The sequence below is a fragment of the Eulemur rufifrons genome, chromosome 8 (assembly GCF_041146395.1).
Source record: "Eulemur rufifrons isolate Redbay chromosome 8, OSU_ERuf_1, whole genome shotgun sequence".
NCBI classification, from domain to species: Eukaryota; Metazoa; Chordata; class Mammalia; order Primates; family Lemuridae; genus Eulemur; species Eulemur rufifrons.
In genome coordinates, this window is record NC_090990.1 from 110,941,957 (window position 1) to 110,969,250 (window position 27,294).

Below are 27,294 nucleotides of genomic sequence, written 5' to 3' on the forward strand. Positions count from 1 at the left end.
GGCTGGTCTCTAACTCCTGACCTTGAGCGATCCTCCCGCCTCAGCCTCCCAGAGTGCTAGGATTACAGGTGTGAGCCACCGTGGGGTGTTTTGTTTTTTGTTAGTGATTATGCAGCTCTGCTGACTCTTGTCCATCTGTTGCAAGCTATTTCATTTGTGGAAGACAAATGTCTCACTTAGATTTCCCAATTACATTGCTAAAAACCTGACTTTATACTAATGAAATTTCAGTCTAATTTAGTAGACGTATGAAAGAATGCTCGCACTGTGAGTGAGAAGAAATTGAGGTTTGAGGACTTCTGGATTATTGCTGGGAAAAGAAATTATTTTTATGACATTCCTGGATATACCCTCAGAATTGTTCGCCCTCATTTCTGGTTTACCCCAGTCTCGCTGCCTAAAGCATATTCACACTTGCAAAGACTAGAGACGCCTACAGCCAAACGCACCCCACCCCTAGCGTCTCAGCAGAGTCAGCAAACATCGAGAATTCTTTTCCCGCAGCACACCCGGGAGGGAATGAAGAACATAGCCACCATCTTGGTTGTGGTTAAGCGCAGCGCCTGATTGGCGTCACTCAGCCCCGCTGCGCAAGCGTATTAGGAGTATACTCCCCTCCCCTTCCCGTGCACGCGCTCGGAGCCCGGAACTCTCGCGAGAGAAGCGAGATTTATTCCTACGTACCGGGCCGTGCTGCTTATGGCGGCGCTGGAGAGGGGGCGCTGAGCTGTTGGGGTGAGTACGACCTCAGGGTCCAAATGGGGGTAGCAAGAGGCCAAGCTAAGGGCGGATGAGAAGACCAAGACTAACGGGAAAGACTTCTGAGTCAAGGTGGGCACCCCCAGAGCTCCGGATAGGGAAGATCGCACCCTGAGTCCCTACCTCGGGCTTTTTCATCCGTCCCCTGTTCAACCGTCTGGGCCTCACGTCAGGCCGCAGACTGAAGCGAGGAGTTGAGACCAGCGGGGCGCGCGGTGGTAGTGGTGGTGGTGACTAAAGTGGGGGGAGGGAGCGAAAATGGAGGCTCCGACCGCAGCCAAGATGGAGGCAGAGGGTGCGGGGCTCGGACGCGGAGGCTGCTGGGAGCTGTAGTCTGGCCGCTTCCTCCTTTGCGGCTTGGCGGGGGAAACGGGAACTACAAGTCCCGGCGGGCGGGGCGAGGGGGTGGTGGCGCGGTCCTTTGTGTGAGGCTGGAAGAGCCAGAGACAGAGGAGAGGGGCCTACTGTGACTCTGGACCCTATAGTTTCCTGGCTGTCAACTGCTTGGGGATCTGACTACGAGTACCAGAGCGCAGTGCGGCAGTGGCGCCTTCTTTGTGTATGGACTGAGACCCCTCTCCTTATAGGGGAAGTGCTTAGAGACATCTCCTTTCCTTAGCTACATCTGGCACAGTAGCGCGGCAGTATTGGCATCCTTACTTCCAGTCGTCTAGAGCTAGGTCTCAACACTCAACCTTGCTCTCTCGCCACCCTTCAGCTTCTCGAGAAAGGGAACCAGCTCCTAATCGTTTAGGCGTGTGGCTCTCACCCCTCTATCTTAGGGAAAGGGCGTGCGCTGTGAGAACTCGGTGTCCTCCCTGCCACCTCCTCTGGCTCTCATGGTGCAAGCGGCTGGCTCACATTGTGCAATGAACGGCTAGGCTTCGTCATTCTATGTAGGGTTAGTTTTTTTAGAGTCTTCAGTCAGAGACATGTTCTCCGTTTTTACCATCTTATGTTTTATCAATATGAGATGGTAGTGCCATGGTTCTTTTGCTTTAACATTTTTCCTTAGACGCCCAGATGGCTGCTTACGGGTGAGGCCGGAACAGTCCCTAAACAGGCTTCAATATGCCAAAGGAAAAAAAAATTTGGGGGCTAATTTTCTCATTTTGCACCTTATATGAGTGAAAGAATGTGGTGTTTTTAAACAGTTAGGGAAGAGAGGGGATGTTCAAAGGAGCGGTGGTAATTACATCTGTTTCTTTTGAGAGACTTAAATTTTTATCAGGCTGGTATGAATTAGCAATTTTCTGTCAGAGCTACCAACCTAATGTTTAACACATTAACTGCCATCTGCGTTGTATTTAACTCAAGCTAGTTTTGAGCCCTGGGCCTCGTGAAGCATATGTAATTCACACATCTCTTCACCTTGTGAGCCGAGAGAACTGTTTTTCAAATTGTATATAACTCACAAACAGAAAACAATAAAAAAATAACAAATTTTTCGGTAAATTAGAAGGGATCATTTTGTTTTCGAAGTTTTTATTCTATTTTCATAATAAAACACCATGACCCCAAGGAAAAATTTTTATTTTCTAGTGTGGCAGTCAAGGTATTAAAACCGTAATTCCCAAATACAACCCACTAATAGAAGCTATTCTATATCAAAACGCTGAGTAATTTTCGAGTTACTAGAAGGCAGACATTCTCAATATTACATTGAGGGGCAATATAATACATCTCTTACTGTTCTTTTGGTACTAACCAATAATGAGTATCTTTGGTGTGGGTTAAGGAGGGAGTTTATATACTTGAATAGGCATGTATCTGAGTCCTAAAGCCTAGATAAATATTCAGACTTGTTTCTTTTTAGCCCTAGGATGAGATAAAAAGATGGTGGTAGTTTGAGTGGTTTTGCAGCTGCTCTGGATGTTTACCATCGAGATGAGTATTTATAGCAGCTGAGTTGAAAAGTAAAGTATTTGAGGCACAGAAGATAGGTTTTCCTTTTTTGTAAATAAGTTCTGACTTAACAAGTGTGACCTTTAAAGAGCGTGGTTGAAAATTCTGGTAAATTCCTAGCAAATGAAAATTGAGACTGAAAGATGACATGCAGTCATGCTTTATCTCACCCATTTTCCCTACCCTCCATATAAAAAACACATGGTGTCCGTCCATCCTTTTTTATTTTAAATTGTGCTAAAATATACATAACGTAAAATTGACTATTTTAACATTTTTTAAGTGTATGATTCAGTGACGTTAAGTACATTCCCATTGTAAGAGAGCCATACTTTCAACAGAATAGTTGAAACGTGGAGATTCCTTTTGGACAGATTTTTGAGGAGTTAAATTTTATGACTGTATTACAAAGCGAAGTAAAAATCTTGTTAAACAGAATTGATGTGCTTTCTTAGCTTTGACTTTTCAAAAAACGAAGAGGAAACCACTTTGAAACCTTGGGCTCAAACTGTCTTATGGAGAGCTGTTAAAACTTTCAGAATTTTCCATAATATAACATTACAGCTAGAAAGATTATAGTTCTATTTTGTAAGGTTTGATAGCTAGACTGTCTTAAGTGGTGAAACTGCTGTGTTGAGAATGACTTGTGGTTAAATCCCTTCTGCCCATTCAGGATTTTAAAAATTCCTTTGTCTTTATATTAGAATGTTTCCCACTTGGCATGTGTGAGTACCTAGTTAAAAACAAAGCTTTTCTTATATCTAACATCTCCTTTTATGCTGAGGTAAAACATCAGTGTGTAGTTGAAAACAAATTGATCAGCAGTTTCCTCACATTGCACATGTAGGCCATCCATTTGTTTGCAGCTGCAGCCAGTACGTAACCAGTTAGTTATTTGCACTTTTCCTTCTCCAATTTAGTAACTATAAGATTCTGCTATGGCCAGGTCTATGCTAGATATTGCCTACTTTTTAGCTACATGTGGCTATTGTGCACTTGAAATGTGACTAGTCTGAATTGAAATGTGCTGTAATTGTTTAATAAAACTACATAGGATTTCCAGGAATGTAAAAATGTCAGTTTTTTACATTGATTACCTGTGGACAGTGATAATATTTTGGATATAATCAGTTAAGTAAGACATTTAATTAAAATTAATTTCATCTGTTCTTTTGACTATGGTTCCTAGAAAATGTTTACTTGGTGTGCTGAGTAGTAACAAAAAATAAAAAACAAAAAGAGGAAAAAAATAGAAAATGTAAATTATATATGTGGCTTACCCTACAATATTTCTGTTGGACACTGCTGGTCTGTGTTGTTCTCTGATGTGTCTGAAGCATTTTTTATCATCTTCTCACACTGGCATTTGTCCTACTTCGAAGTATTTAGTGTTTCTGTAAGCACTTAAGTGATAGATAATTTTAAATATCTCAGTAGCTGTTCAGGTAATTAACAGCCTAGCACAACTGTTACTGCTAAGCATGTACAAAAAAGATAGTTTGATTTTCTTTTATTTGCATTCAACATGTGATGACTTAAATTGTTTTAAATTGGTTAATTACACTTTATCATTTACCTTAGATCCCAAAATAAAAGTGCATTAAAACCTGTTAGACACTTCTGTTATACAAGTTATAGCAAATGTGCTGTTCTTGAACTGAAGTTAATGTACCAAGAAATATAAACTGTGAAGTTAAGGCAAGAATATTATTCATAATCAACTTTTTCCCCCCCATTGAAAAATTATTTAAGTATGGAATTCTGTGAAATGTCAGACAATAGAGAACCTTTTCAGTCCTGAGCTACCCATTTGGGTCTTTGTTTTTCCTCTTAAGGGAAGAAGGTACTCTCCTAGAGAAGTTAGGTGGGGATATTTTTATCAACTAGTTTAGCCTTTGATTAACATTCTCCCCCAAGTGAGTGCTGTACATACTTTGAAAATAATTTGTCAAAATGATAACACTAGACAGTGTTATACATTTTAGATGGTTTACTTACCACATAAATATATTAGTTTAACATGTATTAGTATTAATTTAGTGCCTACAGTGTGCCTGGCTTCTTCTAGGCCTTTGAGATAGATAAAGCAGTGAGCTGAGGCAGTAAATAATAAAACAGGTGGTAATAATTTTAAGACAAGTGATGTAGGGAATAACCATTTGGATTCAGTTCAAGTAAAGGAATTAGCTTTAACTCCCGAAACAACATAATAATTGATAATAATGACACTGTTTTCATGCTGAGCAAAGGAAAAAAGGAGTTGATTACTTTGCAGTCAGGAGTCTCTTGGATCCGTGTTTAAATTGTTGCCTAGTTTTTTGATTAGTTACCCTGTGTTTCATATGACTTAAGTTTCTGGTTTTTGGGGAGATGAGGGGAAATGCTCCTAACTGCAGAAGAGTTATGGCAAAAGAAGTTGTCAGTACCACCAGTGAATGTTAATCCTGACTTGAGTGGATAACCAATTTTATTAAAATGCCTGATCAGAACCTTGAAGTCCTTCAGTGAGTGTTAATTTGATTGGAAAACATTCAGTTCACTATAGAAATCTCATAGCTGAGAAGATATTAATTCAGCCACTCTCAATTATTCATGATTGTTGGTAGGTTTGTTTGAGCTTTACTAGATCCTTATAAGGGCCTCACCAGTACCCAAGACTGGCCCTGCAATACTCCATATTTTAGATTCTGGATGTCTCATAATTGTGTTAACCGCAAGACAAGCTTGACAGTTCTTAATTTAATACACCCTAGATTGAGTTAATCCAGTTAAAGTTTTTCAAGATAAGTTGTTTTTCCCCATACACATACCCTTGTCCTTAATCCTGAGTTCCTTGGGTTCATAAATAGACCTAAGTTATTAAGGTAAAACGATTACACAAAGTCTGTATTTCTTTTTTTTTTTTTTTTTTTTGAGACAGAGTCTCACTCTGTTGCCCAGGCTAGAGTGAGTGCCGTGGCATCAGCCTAGCTCACAGCAACCTCAAACTCCTGGGCTCAAGCGATCCTCCTGCCTCAGCCTCCCGAGTAGCTGGGACTACAGGCATGCGCCACCATGCCCGGCTAATTTTTTCTATATATATTTTTAGCTGTCCATATAATTTCTTTCTATTTTTAGTAGAGATGGGGTCTCGCTCTTGCTCAGGCTGGTCTCGAACTCCTGAGCTCAAAGGATCCACCCACCTCGGCCTCCCAGAGTGCTAGGATTACAGGCGTGAGCCACCGCGCCCGGCCAACAAAGTCTGTATTTCTAAAAGAAGATGCTGTTACTTCTTGATTGGATAAGTAAGCCCTTTATACAGTTAAAATTGGTAGAACTATCTGCACTTGAATTGTGGTGTCCTTTTTACATATTATGGATTAACAACTTTTTACTATATTAGTTTCTGCTGTGGTTGTTTCTATAGGAGCACTGAGTTAAGTCCTAAAGGGGACTGTCATAAAGAAATAAACTTAAGGAACAAGATACATAAACGTGAAGTGAACAAAGCACAGAAATGATTTGATGCCAAAAGGATTGATGCAGGCAGTGAATGCTAATGCCCCACTTAGTGGAAATTAAGAAGGTAATGAGCGGCTGCTAGAATGGTCAAGGAAGGCTTTTTTGGCCGGGCGAGGTGGCTCACGCCTGTAATCCTAGCACTCTGGGAGGCCAAGGCAGGTGGATCGCTCAAGGTCAGGGGTTCGAGACCAGCCTGAGCAAGAGCGAGACCCCGTCTCTACTAAAAATAGAAAGAAATTATATGGACAACTAAAAATATATATATAGAAAAATTAGCCGGGCATAGTGGCGCATGCCTGTAGTCCCAGCTACTCGGGAGGCTGAGGCAGGAGGATCGCTTGAGCCCAGGAGTTTGAGGTTGCTGTGAGCGAGGCTGACGCCACGGCACTCACTCTAGCCTGGGCAACAAAGTGAGACTCTGTCTCAAAAAAAAAAAAAAAGAAAGAAAGGCTTTTTTGTCACCTTGAAGATAGAAAAATTATTATTTTTTTGTGGGGGGGGGGAATACCCATATGAGCAAAGAAGGCTAGAATTCAGCAATCTCCCAAAAGCTGTATTTAAGTATTAGGGAAAGGAGTGGGCATATCTAGAAGAAATGGAAAGCAGTTGAAAGTAAAGCTGGAAAGGTAGAATAGAGACACCTTGAATAGTGATTCTTAACCCTGGCTGCAAGACATTGAACATCTTCAGGGGTAGTAGGATTTAAAAAATATACCAATGCCTGGGACCTAACCTATAATGTAGTTAAATTTAAAATCTCTGTTTGTGGGATTTTTTTAAGGTTGCTGAGGTATTAGCGTTGGGTGGGTAGCCAAGATTAAGAAGCTCCCATCTAGGATGCTGGAAAAATAACTAAAGATTTTAGACAGGGGAAATGAGGTGAAATTGGAATTTTTATTAGCATCAGTCTGGTAGTGTTATGTGACAGAAAATGGAAAGGGTGAACACTGGAAATTGGTGACTGTATTAGATACCTGGGCTAAAATATGTCTTTTAGGACAACAGATGGATACAAAAGATACCTTGAAGGAAATATTAATACAGTTTGTAACATTGGGTGTGGAGATGGAGAGGGAAGAATTGGCATATTAAAGAAGTAGCTGTACCTCAAGCCGGTTATGTTACTCTGAGTGGGGACTGGACGTAAGGTTGTGGTGGTTGTCTAACAGAGTCTCGCTCAGGGTAGACTGCAGTGGCATCATCCCAGCTCACTGCAACCTCAAATTCCTAGGCTCAAGCGATTCTTCTGCCTCAGCCTCTCAAGTAGCTGGGACTACAGGCGCATGCCACTATGCCTGATAAGTTTTTCTATTTTTGTAGAGATTGTGGGGGAGGGAGACATGGTTCTTCTCCTTGCTCAGGCTGGTCTTGAACTCCTGGCCTCAAGCAGTCCTCTAACCTTGGCCTCCCAGAGCGTAGGATTACAGGTGTGAGCCACTATGCCTAGCTGGCATAAGTATTTTTTAATGCTTCCCAAGTGATTTGAAAACTGGTGCTGTAAGACGTAACTAGTCTGGGTAATAGAATGATCTAAATAAAGTTGAAAGATCAGACAAGTGTAACATTTGATTGATATTTGAAGTAACAATATAAAATCATGGGATGTTAGATATAGAGAATGGCCAGCTTAGCTGTTACTGAGTTTTCATCTTGCATATGAGTAAACAAACCTACAGAGGTTAAATAACTTGTCCATGGTATATTGACTAGTATCAGTGATTGGAATTGAGCTCTTCTAGTCTAAGCTGTTCACCAGCTCTGACCTCTTTCACTTGATAGTCCTTATTTCTGATGTTTTTCAAATATCCGTCTATCAGCATGTCCACCTTTTTCTTCTCCCCATATAAATCATTTTAGTTAAGAGCACCATTTTGCTAACATTTGAGTCAGTGCAAAATGATCATTTATTTTACAGCTAATATAAAGCATTGATATTTATAAATATATATATATTTTCCATTATATAGACATTTCTCATCTATTTACTATAACAGCTCAAATGAGATTTATTTCCTTCACTATGTCATCTCCCATAGGATTTCAGGACTTAATACTACTTTGATCAAAGACTAAGGTTCTATGTTTCCTGTTACATCAAGTTGAAATGCTTCATAATCTGGCTCCACTACACCTGTCACACCACATATCCCATTTCACTTTAACTCGGACCTCTGTTTTAGCCAGGCTAGCCTATCGGTATCCTCTGAAACAACAAGCTACACTTGTTGCCACAGTCATTCATGCAGAAAACTTCACTTGAAGCCAGGCTTGGAAAATCATATAATACATGGTCCCTGCTCTCAACGAACTTAGAATTTGGTGGCATATTCTGGCTTATGTGACAGTTCATACCTAGAATACTAAGCTGTTTTCGTCTAAAATTCTGCCTAATTTTCCAGGTTCGGTTTAAATTCCACCCCTTAAAAGTCTTCTCTGTGTTCACCATGTTGCTTTGATGCACATACAGTGGCGAATAAACAATAATTAGTATTTCTAGTATAGTATGTGATATAGTAGATACCCAGATATTAGTTTGAACAAATTAATTTTTGGCATTTTGTCCTGTATTCTTGTTTTTCTCCATGTATAACTCTTCTCAGTAAGATTGTAAACACCCTGGCAGCAGAAACTTATATTTTCCACAAAATCTGACACAGTGCTTGTAAAATGTTTGTATTCCATTAAATGTGCTGTGTAACTTTGAGCTTATTTGGGGGTGGGAGGTTGGTAAGGACTATGGAAAAATTTGGTTGTGTGATACCAAAGGAGGTAGTTGTTAGTACTTGAGTGCTCAGATGACAGCAAGTGAATGTGCTTCCAAGTTTCCTGCATATTCCTTGCTTGACTAGTGATTCCAAATTAATGAGTTTGTCTTTCTTCCCACCCTCAATCCCTGATTCTTTTATATATGTTATACTTAATGTCTTCATTTTTTTTTATCTCTAGTATGAAGTGTAACAGAACAGACTTTACCACCTGAAACTGCTGCTTCAAGTTCAGATCAGGCAAGGAACAAACCTCGTAACAACCAACAAGACCAAAGAAGAGTTACACTTAAGTTGAAGACACAACACTTGATCTGAAACAAGAAGTTTGTGCCTACTCAACAGCTTTGAAAGAGCACTTCCCAACGCTGCTAGTAGTCTTTGTTTTCTTCAGTGCTGTACTGTGAGATTGCCCGGTGCAGCAGCAGTTGTATTCTTTATTAGCTTGGTAGATCATTTTCTCTCGCTCTTTTTTTTTTTAATACTAGCAACTTTCATCCTTTGAAACGTGTGCTGAAAAAGAAGAATCAGCAAATACTACTGAAAGTGCAATATTTGGTTATCACTGCGAGGTATGTTTGTAGTTCCTTATTATTGTTAAGAATCAATTCTATAATTCTGGATTTCGTGATTATAAAATCTTAATCTGTTCTCTTCTAAAGGTATTCAGAAAACAACTTCTCTGTTCTTAACTATATAGTATGAAACTATCGACACTAGATTAAGTTATTGTCTCTTGTTAAACAGGGACAATATTTATTACCAAAACTGGGATTTTTCATATAGTATTATATTAATACATGCTGATCTCTTTTGATTTGTTGGTCTCCTAGAAAGAGAAGCTTCATCTGTACTGTTTAGAAACTAAGGTGTCAGGTAGGAATACCCATTGCAGTCTTTGTACAGGGATCTTTGAAACCTAGGTGATATTTGGTACTGCCCTCTCCAGTGTTAGATTCTTGAGGGAAGAACCTTGCTTTATATCCAGTACCTATATTTTTGCCACTGGCTGGCATACAGTGCATATTTATGTATGGATGGTTGACATGCTTACTGTATTGTTAGGCATTACTAGTGCTGAAATAAAATAATGAGTAAGATATTAATGGAATTGGAGTTTAGAACAATTTATTAGAAAATATCATAGTTTTAATATAAGCTGAAAGAGGTATTCATAAAGTGCTAAGAATATAACTGAAGGAGCAGTTCCCTTGAAGGGAAGGAAAATGGTAAAGAAAGCCTACACATAAGGGATTTTTGAAGGTGAGTAGCACTTTAGGAGGGAGAAGAGTCCTTGAAGGAAGTATAGAGGTGACATTTAGTAGAGTCAGGGAGACTTGAAAGTACATGGTATATATTGAAATAAGTCCATCATGAACAGACAATATAGTTTTGTTGGGTGGGGAGAGTAACGAAAAGGAGAGTTGCTGGAATCAGATTCTAGAGAGCCCAATATTTTTTACTTTATATATAGGAGAGCCATTGATGTTTATGAGCAAGGACTCAATGAATTTTATTTCTCCAAAAGTAAAATAGCTTTATTGCTTCAGATTTTAAAGTAATATTACATTCAGAAGTGTATCTTTAAAAGACAAATGGTGACCCTTTTGAGGGATAGGCTGAGGATGGGAAAAGCTATTACAAAATGGATATAGAGCATAAGGGAGATAAAAGCTAGGGTACAGGTGGAGAAAAAGGTAGATACTAGGTATGCTAATAGTAGAAGTGAGGACTTGGAGACCAGTTGAATGTGAAGGTAAGCCTGAAGAGAACAGACTGTCTCTATCTAGTTTTCCAAGGTAGAAACCTCTGTTCATAGGAATAGGGAAGTTTGGGTAGGAACTCACTGAAATTAAAATACATTGTGGAAATCTGTTGTGTTCATCACATAGTAATCTGAAGTTGAAAATATGCTAGTATGGAATATTTAAACAGTGGTTACCTTTAGGGGTAGGATTATGCAGAGCAATTTTTCTTTTTAATCTTTAGTTTCCAGATTTTCTAAAATGAGTAGAAATAAAGGAATTCAGAAAGGAGTCAGTCAGTTTGTAGGTAATAAAGGAAGAAGCACCAATGAAGAGAACGTTCAAAGAAATAGATGTCAGGAAGAAGTAACAAAGAAGATAATTTCAAGAAGTTGGTGGTAAACCTTTTCTAAAATGCTGCAGAGGTCAAATAGAATGAAGAATGAAAATAGGTTCACTTATAAAAGCTTCACCATTTCAAAAAGCATTTAAGCCTTTATTTCCAATTTATTGAAGGATTGTATAATAGTGTTGACGACCGTACTGTGGCCCAGAATTATTCTTTAACTGAAAACTACCAGTAATACTGATTAATTTAAATTATCTGTGTTTCAGAAACACTCAGTTATTCAATTTTAAGGTAATTGTAACATTTACCTTTTCTATTTGTTTATTCCTATCTCATCTGATCTTTAAAAAATAATTTTAAACCATGATCGATTCTGTTAGATGAGGAAGATAATGCAAATTGATACTGTATAGTTTTATGTTTATGGTTAAAAAGGGTACAAGACTAGACACTAAGGCTTCCATTTTATTTCATTGACATAAATAATAGAAATAGATTTAAAGTAGAAGTGTCTTTTGTTTAGCCTACTCTTTGTGTTTTGAACATTAGTTTGCTACATGAACATTGTTTTTCTCTAAGCGCAGAAGCATATTTTTAATGTATAGTAATATACCCATATGTACCCACAGCTGTCTAAAAATTTAAGTTACATATATTTACAAACAGATAACCCAGAATTGGGATGGAGATTGACAGTAAAACATGCTCTGATTGTATGGTTGTGAAATATCCAGCGAAAAGGGAGTTCAGCTAAGGAAATGGCATTGACAATGCAATAGAACCTTAGATTTTAAAAGGGATTTTTGTAAAAATCAAAATAGTACATAATTAGGAATGAGGGTGGGGGTGATGACTCACGCCTATAATCCTAGCACATTTGGAGGTTGAGGTGGGAGTACCACTTGAGGCCAGGAGTTCAAGACCAGTGTGAGCAACATTGCAAGACCCTGTCTCTACAAAAAATATACAAAAACTAGCAGGGCGTGTTGGCATGTGCATGCCTACAGTCCTAGCTACTCCGGAGGCTGAGGCAGGGGGATCACTTGAGCCCAGGAGTTTGAGGCTGCATTGAGCTGTGATGACACCACTGCACTCCAGCCAAGGCAACAAAGCAAGACCCTGTCTCAAAAAAAAAAAAAAAAAAAATTAGGAATGAATATATAGATGGAAGAGTAGAATTAGCCCTACAACGGCAAGAAGGAATAAAGGTTATAAAAAGTTTGTTTGGTATGTGAAAATAGATACGGGTTATTTAGTGAGTAATTTGATTAAGACAGTCTAAGGGTGACAAAAGGAAAGTAAAACTAGGAAATCCCTGTGTGCTTTCAGCTTTTTTTCTGCTGAAGATAATTCTTATACTGGAAAGCATGGTAAAAAAAAAAAGAAAACTGAAGCCTCAGGTGAGTGAGAAAATAATAGGGTTAATTGCTAATTGCTTAGGGATGTGTTAGTAGTTAACTAAATGGAGACATATGATCAGGAACTGTGAATGTCCTAATTTTTCAAAGTCTGTTGTGGGAACTGTTGAGCTTGCTGTCCATCCTTGGCAAAAATCCAAGAGCCAGTGAATAAAAAACATGACTTTTCCATAAGGACATTTGGCAGAATCTCATGATAGCATAATGGTCAGTATGGAGAAATGTGGGCTAGATATAATCTATTAAAAGGTATTGACTGAACAGACTGATATTAGAGATGTCTTCAGGTGTATGCTGCCAGATTCTATCCTTGGCCTGTGTTGTTTTTTGCAAGATCCAGTAAGTACTTCTATGAGTACCTATGTGCTAGGCTTTTTATGTGAAGCAACTCATTTAACTGTCCCAACAACCCTGAAAGAATGATTAAAAGATAGGTGATACAAGGCCTAATAATTTAAAATTAATCTTTATAAGTTAGAATACCAGGTTAACCAACAGAACGGATTTTAAAAGCATTAGGTTATAGTTTGTTATTTAGGAACAAATTGATCGTAGTAGTACTGAAAGGTGAAAACCTGATTTCACTAATGTGGTTTGTTAGGAAATGACATGGGGACTTCTTTTAGTTACACAAAGTTACTAAAACATCAGTCTGTCGAATCAAGAGACATTAATCACTCATTGCTCTCCATTGGTTGGGGGTACAATAAGAATAGTAATGAGATGAGTTTTAGTGAATAATTATTTAGAACCTATTTAGAAAACAACAATTAGTATGAAAAATGGTTGCGTTCAGAAAACTGAAAGTAACAGTGTAAGTGAAGGGAAGATATGTTTAGATTGAAAATAAACAGTGGTTTTCGAAAGCTGGTTGAAATAAGCTACCTTTTCCAAGATAATTCCTTGTCAGTAGAAGCCAAGCAGACTAGATTAGGGAACAAACAACTCAGATGTTGTAAGAAATTATAAAGCATAGAATTTCTATTTTTTTTTTTTTTTAAGAGAACTTGAGACTCCCACTTTACGTTTTAGAAAGCAATACCAGAGAAGTTAAAAATACATGAGAATCAGGACTAAATGCCAATCTTTTGACTTCTACTTTTATGTTGTTCAGGGAACTTTAGTTGATTTCTTAGAAGTGAAGTTTAAGTTTGACATGAGATTGTAGTTCTGCTTTTTCTAAATGAGAAGTAATTTTGTTAATAATGACTTTCTGTTTTAAATGCAAATACATAGAATAGGGTAGAAAGTCTGAACTTCATGAGATTAGGGATTTTTGTCTGTTGTATTCACTATGTGAGTAGAACCTAGATTAATGTTGCCCCGATGCATTGTGGGTGCCTAAGTTCTGGTTAAATGAATAAGGCAGTGGTTAAGAATGTGAGCCATGGAGTCAGAACTGGATTCTCTTCCCATATTTCCCATTTTTAGCTCTGTGTCCTTAAGAGACACCTAGTTGTTTTCTCATCCGTGAGCATTACATTAGGTTTTCTGATATTTAAATACACTTGAAATCGTTTGATACAGATATCTTTTTTATTTCTCATTTCATATTACAGCATAAACATTTTCACATATCCTTTCTATGAGACTACACAGCATTCTATAAATTACTATGACTTCTTGAATCATAAAGTGTTAGACTGGATTGTTTCTGGGAATTTATCAACAAATTTCTGAACATACTTGTGCGTAAAGCCTTGTCCACATTTCACATTTCCCAAGGAGAGGTTTCCTGCCGTGGCATTAAGGAAAATATCTCCATATTTTGATAATGTCGCTAAACTGCATTTCAGAAAGGTTGTACCAGTTAAGTATATGAGTGTGTTTTTCTTAGCCCACTTTCTCAGTATTTTTCAATCCTGTCTTTGCTAGTTTGGTATATGAATAATATTAATTTACTTTATCTGGGTTTTTTGATTATTGTCAGAATTGAAGTTTTTCATGTTTAATGTTGTAAAAATTTTGTGTTTAGTGAATGGTCTTCAAGAATAATTTACTTGCTCATTTGTCTTAGTAGCTTTCAATTATTTAACAAATGAGTACCTACTTTGTGCCAGGCACTGTTTTACGTAGACTGTAGGGATTTAGCTTTGAACAATGGCCCTGCCCCTCAAGAAGCTTATATTCTGGTAATTTAATTCTACTACTTTGCCTGGATTCTTTACATGTTTTCCCTTAGGTTTTGAATATCAAAGCTTGTGCTTTTTGTATAATCAAATATTTATCCTTTGCAGTTTTTTCAATTGATTTCAAACCTAGAAAATCCTCCCTCCAAAGATTTTGTAAATATACACGTGTGGGTGTTTTTTTTAATATTTTTAAAGCACTTAATTCAATCCATCTGGAATGCATTTTTTATATACTGTGAAGCAAGCGACTAAATTGTGCAGGTTTTATCCGCCATTTAAAAAAAAGCCAAATAACATTTACATACTGGTTCCTACCACCAGCGCCCTCTTTTTTGGTGTCTTTCTAAACAGGGATTTGTTGAGCTGTCTCCTTCCATTGATCTTGTTTTATATAATTGTTTTTGTGATAACTTCCATTTTGCTTAATGGTACTTTTTTTCCCCAGAATATTATGGAAGTACAAATGTTTTGGTTACGTGTATTGCTTTTGTACAGTTTGAGTCAATGTTCTAAATGTGCCCCTCACCCAGAAAATGTGCATTGTGCCTGTTAGGTGTGAATTTACCTAAGGTACTTTTTTACTGAAAAGTTTTTTGGTGGTGCTGGTTGAGAAATAATTTACAATGCCATAAAAATATAGTTTAACTGAATTATTTTGAATTCTTTGAAAAGTATTAACACACTGTCTTATCTAAAGTTGTTTGAATTGGTATATGTTTTCCCTATGGGGGGGAAAAGCTCCTTCCTAATGGATAAAGGATAGGGAAAGAGAGCTCAAGTAAGCATACATTCTGGGAGAAGGGAAAAGGTCGATTTCAACTCTGTTTTAGTGTGCGTTTAGAGGTGAGGTGAGACTCGAGTAATACAGTTTAAATTCAGCACCCTTGTTGGAGAACAATTTAGAGTCTTAAAAGAAAATGCTATCTGTGATCCCTTCTGATTCTGGTCCATTTTCCCTTTAGGTGAGGAAAACAGGATTCATACCTCCTGCCTGCTGAGATGTGTGGCAGGACTGGAGACTTAATGGGATTTTTTGCAGCTTTCTGGCCTATATATGATATTATTGTATTCTTATTTATATAGCAATAACTACAGTTTAAACATGAAAGAAGCACGATTCGAAAGTCATGATCATAGTGATCTAGAATAATGGTCCTCAAATTAGTTTTATCATGTTGCTTTCAAAACATGTATTGTCAATATGTGTATATACTTATAAATTGTGTGATTATACTGCATTTGCATTGTAAAACGTGGTGATACAAATAAAGAGGATAAAGATAAAATGAGCAATATTATAAAAAGAGTTCACCTGTTAACAGTGCAGAAATGTTCTATTCTCACTAGAAATACTGTTCTGGATGCTTAGTTTTTAAGCAATTTTTTAAAACTAAACTGTCGTGAATAGTATCTCAGGGACAACATACATGTAGTGTTAATATAAGTCCATATTATGAGGGGGGGTTGTTGTTTTCAGACAGAGTCTTGCTTGGTCACCCCAGTTAGATAGAGTGCAGTGGCATCATCACAGCTCGCTGCAACCTCAAACTCCTGGGCTCAAGCAATCCTCTTGCCTCAGCCTCCTGAGTACCTGGGACTACAGGCATGCACCATGCCAGACTCATTTTTTCAATTTTTGGTAGAGACAGGGTCTCACTCTTGATGGGGCTGGTCTCAAAGTCCTGAGCTCAAGTGATTCTCCCACCTTGGCATCCCAGAGTGCTAGGATTACAGATGTGAGCCACCATGCCCACCCCATATTATAGTCTTGATCTTAACTTTTTGGCATACTTGTCAGATCTCATTAGATGGTCTTTTTTTTTGTAATATGAAGGTTAAAGAGCTAGTTCCAGGAATAGAAGTGTCAGTTCCCATGCTCTTTGCCTTATCTTCCATCTAATGCTCTTCTGTAGGAATCTTTCAACCATTTGTCTGTTCATGAAGTTGAGCTAGATGACTAAATTGTATGTCTACTTACTGGGCATATTTTTAAACTCTAATATGCTGAGAGCAACTGAATAAATGCGACTTGACTGTCAACCTCTTTTTGAGTTCTCCACTCTTTCCTCAGAATACCTGAGTAACGTGGCATATGACCATCTGACATACTGAGTCAGTAAGGCCTCTACTGTAAATACATAGTGAAATTTTACAAAAGCTAATTTTTATCTCTGGGCAAAAAAATAGTTGTGATATTTTCTTCCCACATCCATTGGATTACTGTGTGTACTCTAGGGAGAGCAGTGATTTAGAATGTTGGATTCTATACAAAGTTGCTGAATAGTCTCACTCCAGCAGCCACCAGCGTCTTTGTGGTATTTTTAAAATCGTAGATATCTTGAGATTGTTTTAAGGGCATTAAAAAATACATTTCAGTTTGACCTTTTAATGTTAATGCTGTATGTTTCTTATGTCAATAGAAATCTGATTAAGTGAATTATGTTTTGCTAAACTTAATAATTTGAAAATATAAAGGTTGACTGGCAAATGTGCATTAAATTGTTATTGATTGTAGTCATAAACATTATGCTATGTTATCACAGCTGTTTGAGATGGAGAACGTTTTTACTGTGTCATCAGATCCTCATCCCCCTCCTGCAGCCCCTCCTTCAATTTCTTTACCTTTATCTTCATCTTCTACCTCATCGGGGACTAAAAAACAAAAGAGGACCCCTACGTATCAGAGATCTGTAAGTCAGGAAAGCAGTCATCCTAGCTTACCTTGCTTTGTGTTAAGAAAGAGCATGACTTAGGAGGGCCACTGATTTTGGTTGAAATGCCCTGCAAACTCACTTTCTAACTTCCCTAAGCCTGCCTTTCACATTGAATCTTGAAGGATAACTTTAGTATTTTAGGGCCTTGCTGCTCAAAGTGTGTCCATGAATCAGAAACATGGTTACCACCTTGGATCTTGTTAGAAATGGAGAATCTCAAATCACCACCCCACTGAATTTGATTTTGTTTTTAAGGAAGCTCATCAGATAAGTTTGAGGAACCTTGGTTTAGATCCCAGACTGTAGAAGTAGACCTTCTTGGTTTGAATCTTCTACCATTTGACTTTGGCAAGTCATTTAACTTCTCTGTGTCTTGTTTCTTCATTGGTAAAATAGGGATAATAAAATATTACTTTGTTGTGGGCTTTTGTGAAAATTAAATGAGTTAATACAGGTCAAACAGAATAGTGCCTAGTGTAAAAAAATTAGAGCTTAACCACCTACACATGTGGCTTCAATTTGACCATGTCACATACTGTTTACTCACATTTTGGTTTATCTTTCTAAAATTTTAGTCATTCTTTTTTCCTAATGAAAATATATCCTTTTTATTAATAATGCCTAACAACTCACTTAAATGAAAATATTTATAAACCAAAATTTCAATGAAAGGATCTAAAACTAATTGTAATGATTTGGAAATGTTACTACTATAGTAAATTATAGACCTAGCCTTTGCTGGGGATTTTGTCCTATTTTGTGCTTCACTTAAACTTAAAAAATAATTTGTTTTTGTGGTTTTACTCAAGTAAGGTAAAATGAAATATCCAGTGTGACAGTATTTGATGACCTAAATAGATTCCATTGCATTGCATTTAAATAGCTCCACTTTCACTAAAGAATGAAAAAGAAATGACAGTATTGAGAGATTTCATCAGTGTCTAAAAAGTGAAGGGTTTCTTACCTGTGAAATGATTGAACATTTTAGAAAGGAAGAGGTTTTCTGTGTTGGAGTTTTGTCTCTGAAGTTTTCTAACTGTTTTGGATTGTTTTCCATTAAAATCTAAGCATGCATTACTCTGAAATGTTCTAGTTTGAATTAAGTATTGCATAGAAAGTTTTATTGTGTTAATTTCTACTAACTTTAAATATGCCTTCAAGATGCATGGCTTACCAAATAGTGTTAAGGTGTCTATTGAAGTTTCAAAATGGTGGTAAACAAGGAAGGGTCTTGGTAGTTTGGGGTCACCATCTCTTGAATATCGGTTAACGTTTGTTCTGAAATTTTTGTTTTAGTAATTTAAGGTTAACGTAAAGGCAGCTTCTGCTAATGTAGTTGCTTTATTTTAATAATAAACTCCAGAAATTCTATTTTGTCTGGTAAGTGAAAATTCTACCATAAGTGGGGGCATTTCCTCAAAATAATTAAATTGTTTCCTCTGAAATGTTTCATTAGCTGAATTAACATTTCAGTAATAAAAGCCCATAATCTTCCCTTTATCTATTTTACCTTTATTTTCTTTGCCTTTTTATATTGAAGATTTAGCGGTTTGTTAACCAGGCTCAGTATGCTGTGGAGATAATGTACAGATCTGTATATATTGAGTTCTTTTTCTTTTTAAAACAGATGAGCTTTGATCCAAACCTTCTCCACAACAATGGACACAATGGGTACCCCAATGGTACTTCAGCAGCACTGCGTGAAACTGGGGTTATTGAAAAACTGTTAACCTCTTATGGATTTATTCAGTGTTCAGAACGTCAAGCTAGACTTTTCTTCCACTGTTCACAGTATAATGGCAACCTGCAGGAGTTAAAAGTAGGAGGTAATCTGTCAGTTCTCCTTTTTAAAAATGTAATCACAAAATTTCTCTTGCACATCCACTTGTTCATGAGAGTGTTTTTCAAGAGTGTTTTAAAGAATAAAAATGAAAATTTTTTTTAGTTGTACCAGTTACTGAAGTATGTCTGTATAAATTAGCAGATTTCTTAATTTCTGTCGTGATCATGTCTTTTTGTGGGGTGAACAACTAATTGACTAAAAGATGTCTTTGCATATTTTTACAACAGATGCTTGGAAGATTCAGTTCCCCCAATGATAGTTTATCTATGTTATTAGATTTTAAGCAATAAAAATATTTAACTTTTATAATCTTATAATTATTATACCAAGTACTATTTTTGATAGTACCTAAAAGAAAATGACTCTTAGAATGTCACCACTTGCACTTTATGGAAATTTCATCTCGGCTAACGCCATAGAAATAATTTCACATTTGAAAATGTTTGGCTTATTAAAGAACTGAAGTTATGAGGTCTCTGTATTTTTTATAAAACATCTTTGAGAAAGGAAATCAGTACAATACAGTTAACATGAATATTTGGTGCACCAAATACTCAAGGGGTGCATGCTATAGGAGCATTATTTTGATTAATCCTCACAGCATTCCTATTAGGAAGTGTTCTCATTTTACACATGAGGAAACTGAGGTCCAGAGAGGTTAAAAAAACTTGCCAAAAGTTAGGATTGTTATATTGCTTTGTTTGTAGTATGTGTAAATGCCATGAAAATTAAGGCTAAGGCATTGCTATCCTAGTCTAAGGCAGTGGTTCAGAAACATTACCGTATTATCAGAGTTACCTGGAAGGCCTGTTAAAACACAGATTGCTGTACTTGATCCCTAGGGTTTGTATTTGAGTAGCACGGTAATGAGGCCCAAGAATTTGCATGTCTACTAATGCAAATTCAGTGATGTTGATGCTGCTGGTCCAGGGACTGCACTTTGAAAACCACTGGTCTACAGGCAATTCAAATGCTACATTAAGTGTAGCTTGGAAGTAAGAATATCATTTCGCAAAAATTAGTCCAAACACAACACATTCTTTATTTTAGATGATGTTGAATTCGAAGTATCATCTGACCGGCGGACTGGGAAACCGATTGCTGTTAAACTGGTGAAGATAAAACCAGAAATTCTCCCTGAAGAACGAATGAATGGACAAGTTAGTGACTTTGATGCTTTTTGTTTTCTTAGGGCCCCGCATTTGCATATCTTTCACATTAGAAAAGGAAGATTTCCCCCATCTCCTCAGTTTGCACGCAAGAGAGCTATAGTAAATAAAGATTACTATTTTAAAATTATATCAAAAGCACTGGCATTTCTTGACCTGAAATAAAAATATGGTCAAGATTCAACTTGGGTTTTTACATATTAAGTCTATGCTTACAGTCAGTTTATGTACTGTAAGTTTGAAACTTGGCAGCATGACATCCTCTTGTGGATCATACTAAAATGCATCCCTGTATATAGTATAGAGGATATTAAAATTCAGTTTATATTGCACAGTGCTGCTCCTGAAATGATTAGCAATGGAAATTTTTTTTTTTTTTTGACTGGTAGGTTGTGTGCGCTGTTCCTCACAACTTAGAGAGTAAATCTCCAGCTGCCCTGGGTCAGAGTCCAACAGGGAGTGTATGCTACGAACGTAATGGGGTAAACTTGTGTATTTTTCTTAAACCTTTGCCTGATCCACCATGTGATCTATAAACGTACTTTAAAATTCAAAATAGAAAACGTAAGCTGCAGTTGCTAAAATCAGTTTTGAATTTGGTTTCTAAGAGGCTTCAAGTGCAGCATAATCAAAAAATTTAAAAAGAAAGAAATCCATAGGACTTCCAAGTGTCTTAGCTTGCCCAAGTGTGACCTTAGTTAGAACATTAAGGTAAAATGTTCCTTTTAATCATTTATTGGGGGATGTGGGGGGATCTTTTTTCTGGTTCCTTTGAAGCACTAACTCCAGCTTTTTTGTTTGGAATGCCTTACATAAAATTGTTTTTTTGAAATGTAACTACAGTCTCTGGGCAAATGCTTCCACATGTGTAAGCTTTTTGAAGTTGGATTGCTGCTCAGCTGTGGACTCGCAGAAGTCATCAGCACCATGGAGGGGAAGTGTGTGTTTATATGAATAAAACAACTTGTCATAAAGCATTTAATTTTAAGAAATTTGGCTTAAAATGCCAGTATAGTGGTATTTAAGTAAGTAAATCACAGTATACAGTGAATATGCATCCTGCCAAGATAGTAATAATAACTTATTAATTCACAGGAAGTGTTTTATCTGACTTACACCCCTGAAGATGTCGAAGGGAACGTTCAGCTGGAAACCGGAGATAAAATAAACTTTGTAATTGATAACAATAAACAGTAAGTTCCTATAAAAATTTCCCACCTAGGTGACTCTTTCTGATATTTTTACATTAAGAAATTTGAAGTAAATCTGAGTAGTTTTCGTGATCTTTTAAATTTTATCAGTTAAGAGTTAATATTTTGGGGTCTGAGTCTTTTATGACAGGAATTGTGCAGCCTGTCAACAGTAAGAAGGTAATTAAAACATGGTCAGAGTTTTCAAGGAGCTGTTTAGAGATCAGTGAAGGTTTTGCAAAAGTAACAGTGCTTGATGTAAGTTTTGAGGTAAGGGTATAGAGTCACTACGGAGTTGAGGAAAAAGACCATTGTGGGTAGAGGAAAATGGCCAAAAGTTTGACTTAATTGACTGGCTTGTAGGAAGGTGAAGTTTGAGCTTTCTCTCATAATCCTAAGAATCTTTGAAGGATTTAAAACAAGGAAGTATGATTGGCTTAGCTCTTTGGAAGTGATGGGGATATTCTAGACTAGAGGCAGTGATATGAGAGTTAACATGAAAGATGGGAGCCTAATACAGATAGGCCAAGGGTGGTGGGGTGAAGTCAGATCACATTGGGAAGATAAAATCATCAAGCTTAATAAGTAATTAGCTAGAGATGTGATCAGAATTAAAGGGAACCCCAAATGCTATTTTTCTGTCTTAATCTACTAGTCAGATGATGGTACTATTAACTAGGCTGAGGGGATATGAGAAAATATTCAGGGTGGGAGAAGAATTATATTTTGGCAGTTTGAGGTGTCTGCGGTATATCTGGGTAGAGCTATCAAATAGGCACTTGCATGTGTATGGTCTGAGACTTAGAAACTAGTAATGGGCTCGAAATATTAATAATAGCTATAAAATTCATCAGCAGAAGCAGTTAAAGGAAAGTGTAGTTAAGAAAACCCAGGGAGATTTATTTTTATTCTGGGGTGGGAGAGAGAAGAGATACAAACAGAGAAGGAAGTTAAAAATAGGAAGTTGAAGAAAGTGCTAGGAATGTACTTTGTAATAGCATATGGAAGCAAAAGTCCCAAGAGCATGCGCAGAATGATTTGCCTTGAACCTTACCTTTTTCAGGGCTAGGAGGAATCAGATTGAGTTGTGGGTTTAGGGATATATTAGTTCAGTCTGAAGGCCTCAATTTAATCTGAAGTAGAAAACTAGGGCATAGGGTTTGAGTTTAAGGCGGGAGCCACAGAAGGGGTTTTATTTACCTTTATTAAGTTCTTCTGTGTGCCAAGCACTTGTACTAAATACTTTATATATTATTAATCCTCAGAGTAGCCTTACCTGATAAGTTTCTTCATCTGTAAAATGAGGTATAAATTCTCACAGTTACTTGCCTAAATTCATATAAGCTTTTAAATAGTAGACTTTAAAATCCCAGCCTGACTCTAAAGTGTTTTCACTGCGATAAGTCAAAAAAGCAAGTAGAATTTTTCTGGTGTTTTTGTTAGACTGTTAAATTTTTTAAATAAAAAGCACAGTTGGGTTGCTATTTGTCCATGAAGAATTAAGGGAAATGATTGATGATCTATAGCTCTTCTCTTAAAGCATCTACACCAATATTATTGTGTCTTATGTAGTCTATGCTATCTTTAAGACAAAATTAAGCTTTCGTTGCTGCTGCTGTTCAAAGATCAGAGCAGTATAGTGACATGTGGTGTCTAACTGATTTCAGTTCTCCCGTGTAGGTGAATATTGTCATTTCTAAAAGCATAGCAAGTTGTCTTAAAATCACTGCATTTATTTACTCAGCTTTCTTTTATGGCTGTTTAAACAGAAATTATTAATGGGATGGCTACTAAATTTAGCACTCAATTGAAAACAGAGACCATCTCTTATTTATCTCTGTGTCACTAGTACCTTAGTTTGTAGATGTAGTAACTACTCAGATGTTCAATGAATAACCTTAAAACTTTATTGTTCCCTACCTTTGGTAGTATTCACTTTGTGTCTTTATTTCAGTAATTTAAAAGCAGAGTAGAACATCAGGTACCCAAGTGTTAAGTTTGTAAAAACAAATCTTTTAACAGTAGTCCCAGAGAAAAATGATCTGTATGTGTGCCAGATTTAGAAGGCTAGGGAGTTTGAGCAAAAGTCCTTTGCATATGAAGCCATATGAAAAAGATCAGATGTCATAAATCTTACATTTGTCCTTAATGATGACAGAATTCTCAAAGCCCCAGAAAACTAGTTTCTCTAGACTTACATCTAACTATGCCAATGCATTTTTAACTCCTCTTTGCTTCCCACCTCCCAATTATTCCTTTCTAGTACTGGTGCTGTAAGTGCTCGTAATATTATGCTGTTGAAAAAGAAACAAGCCCGCTATCAGGGAGTAGTTTGTGCCATGAAGGTAAGAGTCAACACATTTGAGAAACTTGAGTTTTTTCTCTGACTACTTTAAGTCTTTTACTTCAAATTCTCAAGCTTTTTATTTTTACTTTTGGCTTACCCTTTAATAATATTTCACTGTTAACCTAAAAAGTAATCTCCTAAAATTCCTTGGTTGCTAATGCATTATGTTCTTTAAAATGGGCTGCTTACTTGATAATGTTAGACTTTACTAAATTATATTGTTTTGACTGTAGTATAATTGATTTTAAGATATAATCATAAATTTGTACATGGATTGGTAATAATGTACTTGGTATTTCTTGGGTGTTTTTGTTTTGCTTTAGGAGGCATTTGGCTTTATTGAAAGAGGTGATGTTGTAAAAGAGATATTCTTTCACTATAGTGAATTTAAGGGTGACCTAGAAACCTTACAGCCTGGAGATGACGTGGAATTCACAATCAAGGACAGAAATGTAAGATAGTTGACTAACTTGATCTTTGGCCTTTTTACGATCAGTAGTGGTTTACATTTTTAGGAAATACTTAAAATTATGTGATTTCCCCCTGCTCCAACCCCTTCTGATGTAGGGTAAAGAAGTTGCAACAGATGTCAGACTATTGCCTCAAGGAACCGTCATTTTTGAAGATATCAGCATTGAACATTTTGAAGGAATTGTAACCAAAGTTATCCCAAAAGTACCCAGTAAAAACCAGGTAAATAATCTTTTTCAGAAGAATCCTCATTTGCTTCATCAATAATAGAATAATTTGGTATGATATGTTGCGATTTTATTTTACTTGAATCATGATAGTGGTACAATTAAATATCTCTTGATATGTATAGTTAAACTAAATGGGAAACCACTAATTGATCCGTGAATATGTATATATTTTTTTTACTGAGTGTTAAGGAGAAAAGGCCAGAAGAAGAAATGGCTGGTTAAATTGGAAAAAACCTGATTGCATTGGACTGTAGTTTGGGTGTACATTTGTTTCCTCCTCTCTGGTTTCTCCCCAACTCGCCCCCCAAATTTGTTTCTTTTGTGGGGGAGCTGAGGGCACAAGTGGTATCATTGCTGAAGAAGTTCCTTAAATCTTTTGGTATCGCAGTGCATGGTCTTAACTGCAATATTGTGATTTTTATGGTTGTATCTATATGACCGTAGAAAGTGAAGCTTTCACATTGGACTTACATTGTCAACACTTTTTTCCCTTCAGAGAACTATCTGTTATAAATAACATGGGTTTGCTATGTGTTCTTCTTGTTTGACTTAGAACTAGGAAGGATGAGAAATCTCCAGCTAAAATCGTTTTTCCTTCTCATCAGAATGACCCACTGCCAGGACGCATCAAAGTTGACTTTGTGATTCCTAAAGAACTTCCCTTTGGAGACAAAGATACAAAATCCAAGGTGACTCTGCTGGAAGGTGACCATGTTAGGTTTAATATTTCAACAGACCGACGTGACAAATTAGAACGAGCAACCAATATAGAAGTTCTATCAAATACATTTCAGTTCACTAATGAAGCCAGAGAAATGGTAAGTGTTGGTTATTATTGGTTTTATATCTAAAGGGGGGGGCAATATTCAAGTTCGTACTACTAAATTGAAAATTTTTATAATTTAATGACCCTATTGAGCAGTTGATGGTTAAGAACCACAGACATTTGAGTCAGGCAGGATTCGACATATATCTCTGGCAGTTATCCTGGAAATATATCTGGAAAAGTTTTAGAATGGAAATCTGGGCAGGAGGATTGCTATATTTTATAGACAGTGATTCTCTGACCCTTAAATATGAATAGTAAGGAAATTTACGCATCATTGTAGAAAATAGATTTTCCCAGACTGTCGTAAGATGTTTAGTAACCTAGATTAAATAAAAGTCAAATAGGTTTTGTTTTATGGCAGAACTTTTCAAATTGTTTTTAAAGGGTGTAGGTCCAGGAGTGACACATACTAGAATTATTTCCCAAACATGTTTTATATACTCAGTTTTCATGAACTAACTTTCTTGGACATAATTTATATTTAATTCTGCTTGGGATCATACCATGTACCCTATAATTCACTATTGTCAGAGGAACTGGGTACATTTAATGCAGTTTTCTTGAAACTTTTTTTAACCTTTGACTTTGAATAACTGATTGTATTTGATACTTACGGTGTACTTTTTTTTTTTTTTTTTTTGAGACAGAGTCTCACTCTGTGGCCCAGGCTAGATTGAGTGCCGTGGCGTCAGCCTAGCTCACAGCAACCTCAAACTCCTGAGCTCAAGCGATCCTCCTGTCTCAGCCTCCCAAGTAGCTGGGACTACAGGCATGCACCACCATGCCCGGCTGATTTTTTCTATATATATATTTTTAGCTGTCCATATAATTTCTTTCTATTTTTAGTAGAGATGGGGTCTCGCTCTTGCTCAGGCTGGTCTCGAACTCCTGAGCTCAAATGATCCGCCCACCTCGGCCTCCCAGAGTGCTAGGATTACAGGCGTGAGCCACCGCGCCCGGCCTTACGGTGTACTTTTAACTTTAGAAGTTTGGAGTGAGGAAAAAAATGAGAGAGCATTTCCTGTATTTTGTTTTTCAGACCTAAATCTTAAGTCCTTCCTATGTCTAAACTCACATAAATTTTTTGAGGTAGAAACTAGAGAGTTACGTTGGTTGTCTACTTTGAAGTGTTGGGTCTGTAAAGTATTGATTGAAGTTTCTGGAAGTAATGTTATCATTAGGCTTGAGATTTTATGAAATACATGGTGTGCATGTGTTTACATTCAAGTATGATACCTTTTTCTAGTGCATATTGGCCAAGGGGTAGCATCTGGGGAGTCTCAGAAAAATTGCTAAGATTAAATTACAAATTTATTGAAAGCAATGAGTTTGTATTTAAATGGAAAAAATATATATGGATATAGTATTTGAGTCATTAATAGAGAATTCTTAATGAATTTAACTTGATGGTGCTTCCAAATTTGAATGTTGCCTTACTTGACAAGCTTCACAGCCAGTGAAAATATTATTTGGGTTTCAGGGTGTGATTGCTGCCATGAGAGATGGTTTTGGTTTCATCAAGTGTGTGGATCGTGATGCTCGTATGTTCTTCCACTTCAGTGAAATTCTGGATGGGAACCAGCTCCATATTGCAGATGAAGTAGAGTTTACTGTGGTTCCTGTGAGTATTTGGGAAAAGTATTGGGGGGTGGTTTCCTGGTGCTTCCTTTTTCAGTTTGAAGTTAATTTTGTTTTGATCATTTGTAGGATATGCTCTCTGCCCAAAGAAATCATGCTATTAGGATTAAAAAACTTCCCAAGGGCACGGTTTCATTCCATTCCCATTCAGATCATCGTTTTCTGGGCACTGTAGAAAAAGAAGCCACTTTTTCCAATCCTAAAACCACTAGCCCAAATAAAGGCAAAGAGAAGGTAAGTTTTACATGATCAAAATGATTTTTGTAGCTCTTTATTCCTCTTCTACTTA

The 27,294-nt window shown here is 36.9% G+C and overlaps 1 protein-coding gene across 6 annotated transcripts in view; it reads left to right on the top strand.

Moving 5' to 3' along the window:
• Nucleotides 1-675: 675 nt before the first annotated feature.
• The window catches only part of CSDE1 (cold shock domain containing E1), a 38,375-nt gene continuing 11,756 nt past the window's right edge, over nt 676-27,294 (top strand). The window contains exons 1-13 of one of the 6 annotated variants that reach the window (XM_069480797.1): nt 676-735; nt 9,112-9,502; nt 17,118-17,264; nt 18,916-19,114; nt 20,182-20,291; nt 20,690-20,782; nt 21,396-21,493; nt 23,754-23,835; nt 24,161-24,289; nt 24,405-24,530; nt 25,144-25,356; nt 26,848-26,988; nt 27,075-27,239. In XM_069480797.1, the coding sequence (XP_069336898.1) occupies nt 17,127-17,264; nt 18,916-19,114; nt 20,182-20,291; nt 20,690-20,782; nt 21,396-21,493; nt 23,754-23,835; nt 24,161-24,289; nt 24,405-24,530; nt 25,144-25,356; nt 26,848-26,988; nt 27,075-27,239 (1,494 nt within the window). In that variant the 5' untranslated portion in view covers nt 676-735; nt 9,112-9,502; nt 17,118-17,126. The remainder of the gene's footprint in view (nt 736-9,111; nt 9,503-17,117; nt 17,265-18,915; nt 19,115-20,181; nt 20,292-20,689; nt 20,783-21,395; nt 21,494-23,753; nt 23,836-24,160; nt 24,290-24,404; nt 24,531-25,143; nt 25,357-26,847; nt 26,989-27,074; nt 27,240-27,294) is intronic. The other 5 variants (XM_069480798.1, XM_069480799.1, XM_069480801.1 and 2 more) reach the window with 5 other exon arrangements.